This window comes from Schistocerca serialis, chromosome 5, assembly GCF_023864345.2.
Source record: "Schistocerca serialis cubense isolate TAMUIC-IGC-003099 chromosome 5, iqSchSeri2.2, whole genome shotgun sequence".
In the NCBI taxonomy this organism is placed as follows: domain Eukaryota; kingdom Metazoa; phylum Arthropoda; class Insecta; order Orthoptera; family Acrididae; genus Schistocerca; species Schistocerca serialis.
Window position 1 is genome coordinate 27,859,768 of NC_064642.1, and position 13,854 is coordinate 27,873,621.

Here is a 13,854-nt window from a genome sequence, read left to right on the forward strand (position 1 = left end):
AAAGCTGAGGAAGATCATGTCGAGCTGGTGTATTTAATATAGTGACATCTGTGTTCTGCAATTTTCACAAGAACTTTCTGTACTCTCCGAGTGCTGACTTGCTCTCATTTTTGTGAATTTCGTTGGCACAACCTATGATTACAACGTCACGATTTCAGATTATTTGTTTCGATTACATTACTTAATGTCACTTTCGGTTTAACTTTAGGGAATACAGAATATACAGAATATTCTATGTATAAGGTGTCATGAAAGATGACAGAAGGGCTTTTCCCTGTGGCTATCCACATACAGTAAAAACCTTTTTGTGCTTCCAGGCGTTCAAAACTTTTTGTTTCGCTCTTTACCGAAAGATCCGTTGCATTTACTTCCACTTATACTGTTCTTTTTTTTCGCAGGTGACTAGAAATCAGAAGTACGTCTGTCTGTCTCGGCTGAAGTCGGAAAGCAGTCATGTGACGTCCCTCGCTCCTGTGGTGCGATCTATGTCTTCACCGACAAATTTACGAAAGCGTAACTATATCGCAGGTAAATATTTGTAACAACCAAGACTATAAATATGATTGTGCTCGTTTCATTCGCAACAATGTAAGTTGTGCACTTAGATCCCTACCTAACCACACCACCAAAAATCGCGACTTATTCCAAATAAACAGCGAAGTATTGATGATGTGCAAGACTGTAAACATAATTGCCACTGGTTTAACTGCAGCAATTTGAGCTGTACTCTTAGGTTCAAGACTAATCACACCCACTGAAATCTTGACAATTTGGGAAAAAACAATCAAATATTTGAGACAAGAAGGAATATAATGTCATTGCTGGTTGCTTCATTTGCAGCAATTTCATCTTTCGTTTTTTAATTAGAGGGGAAATTATAAAATTGAAGGAACTCATATATAATGTCGAATATTGCAGAACACGTTGCTGTTATGTGATTTAGGAACTCCTAGAATGTGTTACAAATGTGAGGATGAAAAAAAGTATTTGTGTGTACCTAGCCTTGCACCCACCAAATTCCCATCCACAACAGTGTGTCTTGAGCTCACGTGATTACTGGAAACATACACAAGGTACCAGTTTAATGATGTCTATACTAAAATTTCTTAGGACTTTTACAGACTATGTGTTATCAAGTGATATGTAATTGTAGTCAATTGTACGAACAGTGATACATCCTCATTGTTCCTTTTCTTTAAAATGGCATACTGTCTCAATACACAAGTTATAGTTCCAAAACAACCACACTATGATGAATCCAATTTGATGACTCAAAAGAAGGAAGCGAAGGAACTCACATGACCTCTTTCCAATGTTAGCATCGTGTCAGATGTACTTCTCCTTTTTAGTCGCCTGTATTTTTTCTCTGGCTGAATTGACAACTGTTAAGTTATTTAGGGACTTTGATTTGGAATTTCCTGTGCTTCTTTACTCTTTTATTTGATAATGTCTTCCTTTGTTTTCGATTTTACTGCGTCCATTTAAATTTATTTGTAGATTCAACACGTTTTCAGTTTTTAATTAGTCCTTACTTCGTCATCAGTAACAGTTTCTTTGGTTTGAAAATCACCATTAGCAATTTGAATTCGACTGTTTTTGTGCCTATTTTCTATCACAAATCCATACCATTTTTTCATTAAAGAGTTTTGTGTTTTCATGTTTGAGGAATATTACTTCTTTTTTAAGAGTTTCGATGTCACTGTTTAGAAACTTCATATTTTGTTTTTTCTTTTACCATGTTCAGAAGACCTTCATGTTCGTCACAAACACAATCACGAAGTGACCAACTAATATTGTCATTCACACATTTCAGATTCACATTTGCAAAACTTTCATGTAGCCAAGGAGCAGCACTGCACGCAAAGGATGCATTTTATCACTGGGTTTTTGCATTCCTTGCATGGAGAGTTACTACAAAACTGCTTTTTAACTGAGACTGAGATGGCAGTACACAGACCTACTGGCGCCATCTTGAAACTGTAGATTTCTCATAAACAATTGGAAGAAAGCACAAGTCACACTCATCTACAAGTAGAGAAGCAGAAGTGATTCAGAAAACTGCTGTCCAATATCTATGTCATCCATTTGTCGTAGAATCTTAGAGCATATTCTGAGCTAAAACACTGAGGTATCTCGAAGAGAATGACCTCTTCCATGCAAATCAGCATGCATTTCGAAAACACTGATCACATGAAACCCAACCCAAGCCCAATTTTCTCACATTACTTACTGACAGCCATGGATCAATGCAGCCAGGCAGATACAAAATTTCTCGATTTCCTAAAAGCATTTGACTCAATACTACACATAAGCCTATTACCAAAGTGAGATCTCATGGAATATCAAACAAATTTTGTGACTGGACTTAGGAATTCTTTGGTAGAGAGGATGCAGCAAGTTATCTTGGATGGAGAATCATCAATAGACGTAGAAGTAACTTTTTTGTACCCTGTGAAATGTGTTTGTACCCTTGCTTTTCATTATGTATATTAATGACCTCATGGGCAATGGTAACAGTAACCTCAGAGTTTTCAAAGATGAGGCAGTTTTCTATAATTGTGCAGTGTCTGAAAGAACCACACAAATACTTACTCGGAATTTGATAGGATTTCAAATTAGTGCAGAGCCTGAAAATTACTTTAAATGTTCGGAAATGTAAAATTGTCCACTTCAAAAAACGAGACAAATTAGTATCCTGTTACTACACTATCACTGAGTAGCAGTTGGGATTGGACGACTCATACAATTAATTACCTGGGTAAAACAATGTGTAGAGATATGAAATGAAACGATCACATTCAGTTGTAGCTAAAACAGGTAGCAGACTGCAGTTCACTGGCAGAACACTAGGGCAATGCAATCAGTATAAAAGAACTGCATACACAACATTCATGTGACCCATCCTAGAACAATATTGCTCAAGTTGTGGGACCTATACCAAGTAGGACTAACAGAGGATACTCAATTGATACAAATAAGGGTAGCACAAATGACACATGTTTATCTGATCCTTGAGCGAGTGTCACTAAAATGCTGAAAGTACTGAAATGGCATACACTTGAAGATGGATACGAAATATACCGTGAAAACCTACTTAGAAACTTCATAAAACTATTGTTAAATGCTAACTCTAGGAATACATTAAAACCCCTATGTATCTCTCCCATAGAGATCATGGAGATGAGATTAGAATAATTACAGTAGGACAGAGAAATTTAAACAATCGTTCTTCCCATGCTCCCAACATAAATGGAATGGGAAAAGGCTCAAATAACTGGTAAAGTGGATCATACGCACTTCGATGCATCTCACAATGGTTCACACAGTGACTCACCAATATGCTGATTAAATTTGGTGTTGTCGCCGTTAATGCCTTTTGAGTTACATACATATGGCTTTTATAAATGTCTGTTTTCAGTGCTGTGTTATATCCTCCATATGCATTCATCAATCTTTGAACGTCCCATCATGCAAGAGAACCTTCAGGGATGTGAAAGGAGTCAGGGCGTACATTAACAAAAGACATGAAACTTGTAGAAACGTAGTCTGCAGACTGTATTGCCAATTAAATCACCACACTACCTAACACGGTTTGTGTTATGACAGCGGGATATTTCCTATTAAATTACAAGGTAAACTGTTACTAACATTTTAAAGGTATTGGTGGTCTAGTTCAATTTCCCAAATCATCACAAGAGACCCTAAAATAATAACTCAAACTTTTTTGTAATCGAATTAATAACTAAAGATATATATCAACTATGTTTTCTAAAAGAAACTTTTTTTACCTTGAGATCAGCTGTTCTTCATTACAAAACTTCAGAGATAAAATTACCTTATGTTGACCATAAAATTTTGGACTAAAAACGCATTGATGTTACAGCATATTGAATGATGCACCACCCACAATTATTGGCACTCATATTGGAAATATGTGTTGCTGCAGAAAGTGATAATTATGATTTTTTATTCCATCTTTTGCAGTACTTTAATGCAGTGTTGTTGAGCTATTACCAAGATACCTTGTGAGATATGTCAAATTAATTCATAATATGCTGTTTATAAAATGTAACTATTACCCAGTCACTGTCAAATCATAAATCACTTTAGTGGAGCCATAATCTAAACAAATTATAAATTTAAAAAAGTCTGCCACTACATTTTTCTCTCTGGTGTGAAGGCCAATCTGAGGAACTACCACAGTGATTTTGATACAGTTTTCAGTAATAGATAGGCTTATTCATGAGGAATAATTGTGTATATAATTTATTACTGCTATACCAGTTAATTTGTCTGGGCATAGATACTAGTGCTACCTGTTTGAGGCTGCAAAAGATCACTGCTATTTAATAATGAAGAATTGTTTGATGTTTTATCAAATTATGGAGAATATCATGAAAATGTATCAAGAGAAGAGAATAGGAAGAGCTAGTGCTGTGCAGTCATTCAGAATGTTTGCTGGTTATGCTCAGCTTGCGTCATGTGAAAAATATAGTTTAGAAACAAGCTTAAAAAATGGCCACCACTTTCAAAATACCAGCTTTCTTTAAATACCTCACCTTCAGAAATCTGATTAAGAGGGGGATCATTATTGGTACACATACTTCTGCTTCATTTCTCTAACATATGGTATTTTACAATTGTTTAATTGAAAAAGCATACTTAAAAAGTCACATACCATAAAAAAATTTGATGTTATACAAAAGAATAAGGTTTAGCTCGAAATTCTAAAAATTAAATCAGTAACACGTGTTTCATTACGTGTACGGATATCTTCTCATCTGTTGAAAGTTATAAGATGTAAAAACTTTAGTTGTTTCATAATATCCACTGGTTGGATGGCAGCAGTTGGTGGTACAAAAGTTTATGATGCTCGATAACCTCTTTCACACACAAGAAACTAAATATTTTTTGGCAAATAGCAAATTGGCACAACATTATATCCTGTCTCATTGACAAATATTTTCATTGAGATTACATAAGCTTTTTGATTGGAATATACGTAAGGTAAATATATTTTTAAATAAAGCTTTCTTCTGTAGATTCTTGTAAAACCTACAACATAGTTAAATCACTCCACTTCTCTCGTCGAATCTCAGTGCAGTGCCAACAGTTCTATGTGCCTCAAGATTGCATTAACAGCCACATGATGAAAACTGAATTATATTTCTATAGATAAATACATGATCTCTAAAGTATATTGCTGATGTTCTTGGTATTTAAATTAAGGAAAATAGAGATCGGTTTTGTATGTTAACAAACACTGATTAAGAGAAGAAAACTGTGTGTGCTGTCATGCATTTACTTACAGATTACTGCAGACTCAGCCAAGGTTACGGTGATCATTGATATATCTGACCAGTGATGTAGGCTTAAAGTATATTGTGTCTGATGTTTGTTATTCGTATTTTGAAAGTGTATTTCAAGCAGCTGTCATGCGACTTACATTGTGTTTAGATAAACACAGTCTCTAAATAGAAAATATGCCTAAAATTGATACAATTAATAAGATGTACAGGAAAATTAATTTTCTTGGTATTTTATGACCCTGTCACTTCACTGTGGGAATTATAACCCAACAAAGAATCTTTCTTACCTTTATAATTTTATTACAAGTTCATACAAACTTGTAAACAAACTTCTGCTAATCAATGTTGGCAATCTGCAAGACCAAAAAATTATATGGGTGAAACTAACAGCTAACAATCCAAAGGTAGGTCACGAATAAAGTTGGTATTTTTAGCTATTAAATAATAAAAGTGTTAATAGCTTCAGAGGCAAAATGAATGTGCTCAACTGGAATGATGTTATGCATGCTTCCAAAAATATTGAGGATGTCTTAAGCAAATTTGTCAGCACATTCTCTTAAATTTTTAATGTCTGCTGCCCAATGATCACAAAATGTATAAAAAATAAACACAAGACACATGCAGACAAAATCTGATATTTACAGAAGCTAATATGGTTAAATATAATCTGTCATATCGTAATATGGTTAAAAGTGATAACAGTGATAAAATAGTTTACATTAATATAATCCATTCACTGCAGTTCTGTGTCTTAAATTATGGTTCACATTAGTCTCAAAAGACGGTACAGATCAGGAAACCAGTTCACTTAAATGTGCGGTAAATGAAGAACCATGGACCTTTCCGTTGGTGGGGAGGCTTGCTTGCCTCAGCAACACAGATGGCTGTACCATAGGTGCAACCACAACGAAGGGGTATCTGTTGAGAGGCCAGACAAACGTGTGGTTCCTGAAGAGGGCCAGCAGCCTTTTCAGTAGTTGCAGGGGCAACAGTCTGGATGATTGACTGATCTGCCCTTGTAACACTAACCAAAACGGCCTTGCTGTGCTGGTACTGCGAACGGCTGAAAGCAAGGTGAAACTAAAGCCGTAATTTTTCCCGAGAGCATGCAGTTTTACTGTATGGTTAAATGATGATTGCGTCCTCTTAGGAAAAACATTCTGGAGGTAAAATAGTCCCCCATTCGGATCTCCGGATAAGGACTACTCAGGAGGACGTCGTTATCAGGAGAAAGAAAACTGGCGTTCTACAGATCGGAGCGTGGAATGTCAGATCCCTTAATCGGGTAGGTAGGTTAGAAAATTTAAAAATCGAAATGGATAGGTTAAAGTTAGATATAGTGGGAATTAGTGAAGTTCGGTGGCAGGAGGAACAAGACTTTTGGTCAGGTGAATACAGGGTTATAAATACAAAATCAAATAGGGGTAATGCAGGAGTAGGTTTAATAATGAATATAAAAATAGGTGTGCAGGTAAGCTACTACAAACAGCATAGTGAACGCATTATTGTGGCCAAGATAGACACGAAGCCCACGTCTACTACAGTAGTACAAGTTTACATGCCAACTAGCTCTGCAGATGACAAGGAAATTGAATAAATGTATGATGAGATATAAGAAATTATTCAGGTAGTGAAGAGAGACGAAAATTGAATAGCCATGGGTGACTGGTATTCGAGAGTAGGAAAAGGGAGAGAAGGAAACATAGTACGTGAATATGGATTGGGGGTAAGAAATGAAAGAGGAAGCCACCTCGTAGAATTTTGCACAGAGCACAAATTAATCATAGCTAACACTTGGTTCAAGAATCATAAAAGGAGATTGTATACATGGAAGAAGCCTGGAGATACTGACAGGTTTCAGATAGATTATATAAGGGTAAGACAGAGATTTAGGAACCAGGTTTTAAATTGTAAGACATTTCCACGGGCAGATGTGGTCTCTGACCACAATCTATTGGTTATGAACTGTAGATTAAAACTGAAGAAACTGCAAAAAGGTGGGAATTTAAGGAGATGGGACCTGGATAAACTGACTAAACCAGAGGTTGTACAGAGTTTCAGGGATACCATAAGGGAACAATTGACAGGAATGGGGGAAAGAAATACAGTAGAAGAAGAATGGGTAGCTTTGAGGGATGAAGTAGTGAAGGCAGCAGAGGATCAAGTAGGTAAAAAAACGAGGGCTAGTAGAAATCCTTGGGTAACAGAAGAAATATTGAACTAAATTGATGAAAGGAGAAAATATAAAAATGCAGTAAATGAAGCAGGCAAAAAGGAATACAAACGTCTCAAAAATGAGATTGACAGGAAGTGCAAAATGGCTAAGCAGGGATGGCTAGAGGACAAATGTAAGGATGTAGAGGCTTATCTCACTAGGGCTAATATAGATACTGCCTACAGGAAAATTAAAGAGACCTTTGGAGAAAAGAGAGCCACTTGCATGAATATCAAGAGCTCAGATGGAAACCCAGTTCTAAGCAAAGAAGGGAAAGCAGAACGGTGGAAGGAGTATATAGAGGGTATATACAAGGGCGATGTACTTGAGGACAATATTATGGAAATGGAAGAGGATGTAGATGAAGATGAAAATGAAATGGGAGATACGATACTGCGTGAAGAGTTTGACAGAGCACTGAAAGACCTGAGTCGAAACAAGGCCCCAGGAGTAGACAACATTCCATTAAAACTACTGACGGCCTTGGGAGAGCCAGTCCTGACAAAACTTTAGCATTTGGTGAGCAAGATGTATGAGGCAGGCGAAATACTCTCAGACTTCAAGAAGAATATATTAATTCCAATCCCAAAGAAAGCAGGTGTTGACAGATGTGAAAATTACCGAACTATCACTTTAATAAGTCACAGCTGCAAAATACTAACACGAATTCTCTACAGACGAATGGAAAAACTGGTAGAAGCCGACCTCGGGGAAGATCGTTTTGGATTCCATAGAAATATTGGAACATGTGAGGCAATACTGACCTCACAACTTATCTTAGAAGAAAGATTAAGGAAAGGCAAGCCTACGTTTCTAGCATTTGTAGACTTAGAGAAAGCTTTTGACAATGTTGATTGGAGTACTCTCTTCAAATTCTGAAGGTGGCAGGGGTCAAATACAGGGAGCGAAAGGCTATTTACAATTTGTACAGAAACCAGATGGCAGTTATATGAGTTGAGGGACATGAAAGAGAAGCAGTGGTTGGGAAGGGAGTGAGACAGGGTTGTAGCCTTTCCCCAATGTTATTCAATCTGTATATTGAGCAAGCAGTAAAGGAAACAAAAGAAAAATTCGGAGTAGGTATTAAAATCCATGGAGAGGAATTCTATCAGAGACAGCAAAGGACTTGGAAGAGCAGTTGAACAGAATGGACTGTGTCTTGAAAGGAGGATATAAGTATTTGTATGAAGTGTAGCCATGCGTGGAAGTGAAACATGGACGATAAATAGTTTGGACAAGAAGAGAACAGAAGCTTTCGAAATGTGGTGCTACAGAAGAATGCTGAAGATTAGATAGGTAGATCACATAACTAATGAGGAGGTATTGAATAGAATTGGGGAGAAGAGGAGTTTGTGGCACGACAAGAAGAAGGGATCGGTTGGTAGGACATGTTCTGAGGCATCAAGGGATCACATATTTAGCATTGGAGGGCAGCGTGGAGGGTAAAAATCGTAGAGGGAGACCAAGAGATGAATACACTAAGCAGATTCAGAAGGATGTAGGCTGCAGTAAGTACTAGGAGATTAAGAAGCTTGCACAGGATAGGGTTGCATGGAGAGCTGCATCAAACCAGTCTCAAGACTGAAGACCACAACAACAACAACAAATGAAGACAGCATTGAAAATCCTCATTGTAAGTGTAAGAGTGCTTGGTGTATTATTAATACAGAATTAGATAGAAGTAGTAATGGTGAAAAGTAAAAAATGATGTTTATTTATTTCTTATTAATGTTACAAAGGCCAGTTTCCCAACACACAGTTATAATGCAAACCTCACTCTATCTCTGTGTACGCAAATTAGTTTCTACATTACTGTGTAAACACAGTGACATCTACCACCAATTTATAAATACAATGTCATTAAATGAATGGTAGAAATTAAATATTCAATATCTTTAGATATTATGATAGGTCAAATGTTATATTTTAAAGTGAAATTGAGTAAATATTACGTCCTCTGTGCACTTTAATAAATTAGATCCTCGTTAGTCGCATTTTACGGAATGACTAAAGCAGGTAAAGGCTTTTCCTTTACATAAAAGAGTGACACACACTTTACTGATAATTATCACCCAGTTTCTCTGGTTCTTACATTTCCCAATATAATTGAGTACTGTATACAACTGGAAATGTAACTTCATTTGTCAATAATATCTTTGCTAACAATTTCAGATCACGACAATTAATAGTCGAAGCTATTGTAAATAAATTCCTTTTGAGTCAAAATTACCTGCCGAAGCCACACTAAAGGCTTTTGATGCTGCAAATCTTTAATTACTGTAAAGAGTATGGTTTAACACCATGAAGGACTTGGAACTCTATCTTCTGAAATCTACCTCAGTAAGAAGAAAGAAAACTTTACCTACAACAAAGAAAAGTCACATTTTCTAAATATGACTTGGGGGCTTCAATAAACATCCGTGCCTGGATCCTGGAGCTTATAATACTCGTAAATGACCTAACTTGTAATATGCCACATAAATCTATGCTTTACGAATATATCACTATATTACTTAATTCTAAAAATATGTGAAACAACAGTTCCTTAAATCATTGAATATCTTGTTGCAAGCCAATGAGTCATTTACTAATTACGATAAGGCTATGAGCACTATTTTCATTTTATCCAATATCTACTACGATTGCATTTCTTTTAATTTCATCGATATATATCTGGATTCGAAATTAATATGAATCTCTCATACAGAATATATTTGCATTACTTATTTTTGTGTTGATGTGAACTTTGTATCCCTGAAAAATTCTTCCTTATTTCATAATCCTTTCTTTCACAGCCCCCTAAGATGTGGAATTCTTTTATAGGCTAATCCTTCTGTGACCAGAAAAAGTGGTAGAAACTGGCCATCAGGTGCAAGTCTGGAATTTCCAAAACTTAATTATCATATGGGGACTATTTTTAACAGCTAAATGTACCAGCAGTACCAACTCCATTTTAAACTGTTAGCTTCTTTTATATAAAACCTTAAGCCAATCTGTACATCAGTATAACTGTCCTAAAACATTAAAAATAGATAAAACTACAACTACATTTAAGAAAGCACAGTGAAGTTATCTGTTGGGTATGAAACTGCTTTATGTATTACCTTCAGAGGCATAGAATATCTGTAAAACTGTATCACAACAATGGTTGAATGAAAAAACTGTTTCCACAACTGAATAATTTAAAAACATTTCAAGAGATAATCTAAATTACAAAATAATTCACATGAAAACTTTTACCTAATTTCATGATTTAAGTGTTCCTTCTCCTATAATCTTGTTTTGTGCATATCATTTGTTATCAAAATATATGTACCAAAAAAAAGGGAATAAAACACATAGTACACGATGTGTCGATGCTAAATCGTCTAACAGTCATGCGCCGAAAGAAAAGAATTCACACGTAAATGCAACGGGGCAGAACATTAACATCGAAAGAGCCGGAAATGCAATTCAAATGGCAGCATTCGCATAAGTCTTCACCGGAATAGACAAAACGTGTTTCCGTGGCCAATATTTAGGGTTCTGAAGGAATTATACAATTTATAAACTTTTGAACTTATTTTAGTTCGAAAATAAACTACCGGTACTGTAATTTCTAAGGATATCTCCAGCATTAAGAAAGAAAACGTTAATCAGAGAAACATGGCTTAGACCTCGGTCAGATACCCATAGGCATAAAATCACCATGGACGTAAACACTGACTGTGAAAGCCTGCGTTGTTATGATTTACTTTCAGTTAAGTGCAAGATATATAAACAACTCGAGTTTTTCATTAAGCGCGCAGCGTGTGTTTCGTTCTTGTTTTATATGATTTTTTTCTATAGTTTTCTTTTATTTGTTGGGATCAATTCCTTGGAAATATAAAAAAAAAATAAAAGGGCCATTAACGTACATATGCACTTATTTGTGCGTCCTCGTGGTAAGTACTAGTACGTCAATAGTAACATTGAGTTTGGTTTTGTGATGTAATTGCAGCCTGTCTAGCCCTGACTGTTTGGAAAGCGGAGGGTGGTACATATTTTTCATGAATGAAGATACCCTTAATTTCCTGATATTGTTGTGAAATTTCCAGAAACAACTCCAACAGGGAGGAAAGTAAAGCCAATGTTATCTCCAACGCACTGTTTTTGTTGTATGGATGTGAGCCTGAGAATGTAACTTTATTTAGCAGTGCACCCAACTATGTAATTTATATTCGTCTGTGATGTTTCATTGTTTGTTGCAGTTATTGCAATTACCTCTACACATACTTTAATTGGGGGAAGGCCGGAAAAATGGAATCACAACCAATCACGAATGCGAAATGTGAAAAGTGAACAGTGCTTCGATTTGCATGCCGGGAATGCAGCGCAGTGTAATATGGCGGCTGACACGGGTATGGATACGTGTCCATCCCCAGAAATACCAGATTCAAGGAAAAGGCCGCTCGATGGTGATGTTGAAAATGGGGTTACGAAGAAATCGCACTATGCCGGAGGTAACCTAATCGTTCTTAATAATTCCTAAGCTGCCAAGATTCATAAGTAGTCAAGCATAAGTTTTGCCATACTGTTGCTATGTGTTGGTTCCACTTTGGCGTTTGAGGTGGCAGTAATGGAGAAATGTGCGCAATACGGTTCTGTTTTCAATGGAAAAAGTGAGTTATTAAAAGAAAATATGACGGAAAAATGATGGCGAGAAGTCAATATTTCGATGTAATATTTCAGTTTAGCCCGTAAATAATGTTATTTGTCGAAAATTGTAGCGCAACGATGCTGTCATAATGATGGCTGGCTGGTGACTTGCAATAAAATGTTACGTGACAGTGAAGACGTGACGGTCGTACTGGAGAGAATGAATTGTTATTGATTTTTATCAAATGAATTCGTATTTTCACTTCTATTGTTGCGATTTTCTGCACACACAATTTATCTATTGATGACATGCGTGTTATGGAGCCTACCGAAGGAGGTAACAGATAGTTAGTAAATGCCAGAAGTCTAATTTTATTACACAGTTGATTTCTGGGGCACATGTGCAGTGCTATGTACGCATTCCGCCAGGTACTTTTTCTATGAAGGTGATGTCGAAATGTATAAACTAACGATATTGTACAGGTCATTTTCTCTAGTCTTTCTCAGCTGTAACAGACTACTCTTATTAAATGCCCCATTTACTTGAATTTAATTCTGAGGAGTGACGTTTTAAGCAGATATACTTCGCACACCCAGTTAATGAAAAATATTTGAGCAGGAATGACAGCCTAGATACTGTTTTTCCCAGTAAATAGGTTGACGTAATTTATTAAGAGAATATATCATAGCGCTTTGCAGCTTGGATATAAAATCAGAATTCGGTTAATGATGTATTAAGTTTTTCTGTTTTGCAGGAAACCTGGTTAATCGTTTATATATACGAAGTTATCGTGTGACAGTATGCACATCATCTAATTTGCTCGTTTGAAGATTTTTAATTATCGTATTATGTCATGTAAATTTGTTATTGTTAACGGATTTAGATGACATATATTGTATTACATGTATAATAATCATTCAGGCGTTCCTTTTTCAACACAGCAGTAAGATTTTGGGGTCATTCAGTGTTATGGACGTACCATTTGTTCAGTTGACATCAGAGTGTTAACGGAAAAATACACACACTCGTGAATATAAACAACATACAGCGAAGGTTTGATGTAGGCAGTGTTTATTGACCACTAAACAAAGCAACAGGAAGTGTTATAGATGTAACAAAATCTCGTTTCATGGAATGGCCCTTCAGCATACTTCGTGTGGGGAAACGATTGTGTGTGTTTTCACCATCTGCAAGTAGGTTCCATCGTTACTGAATACTGGTGCTTTGCACCATATGGCTTTTCATTAAAATTGAACTACATTTAAATTTAGTGGTTCTGTTCAGAAAGTGATCGAAGATTTATTTCCATTGCTTTTCAAACTGTTTCAGTATCCATAATCGACAAGGGAGTTGGTCAAATATTTTTATTACTACGTAGCTTGCTGTCTTGCACTCATGAGTTAACATTGATGCTATTATTTTTGTACTGCAGTGGCAGTCATTTGGGAAGAATAGGGTTCAACCTCAGTTCAGACAGAAATGTTTAGATTTCTTTTGACTGTTTTAAGGTTAAAGTTAAGGTGCTATGTATAGAAAAACAGGACAGTTAAGTCCCCGTCCTTGTCCAGTGTGAACTTTTTCCACTGGTAATGTCCTCTTCGTTGAAATGTTAGACATTAATATCCTTTTATTATTTTCATACAGTACGCAGTTCGTAAAGACAAATTCCACAAGTAAACATACTTGTTAAATGAAATCACTTTCAGGCATAA

At 36.1% G+C, this 13,854-nt stretch overlaps 1 protein-coding gene across 5 annotated transcripts in view; it reads left to right on the forward strand.

Annotated features, from left to right (window-relative positions):
- The first annotated feature begins 405 nt into the window (after positions 1-405).
- Positions 406-13,854, forward strand: part of LOC126482335 (RNA-binding protein Pasilla) — a 92,571-nt gene continuing 79,122 nt past the window's right edge. For 2 of the 5 annotated variants that reach the window (XM_050106398.1, XM_050106400.1), the window contains exons 1-2: positions 471-528; positions 11,754-12,005. In XM_050106398.1, the coding sequence (XP_049962355.1) occupies positions 486-528; positions 11,754-12,005 (295 nt within the window). In that variant the 5' untranslated portion in view covers positions 471-485. Of the gene's footprint in view, positions 529-11,407; positions 11,448-11,753; positions 12,006-12,083; positions 12,165-13,854 lie in introns of those variants that run through there. The other 3 variants (XM_050106401.1, XM_050106403.1, XM_050106402.1) reach the window with 3 other exon arrangements.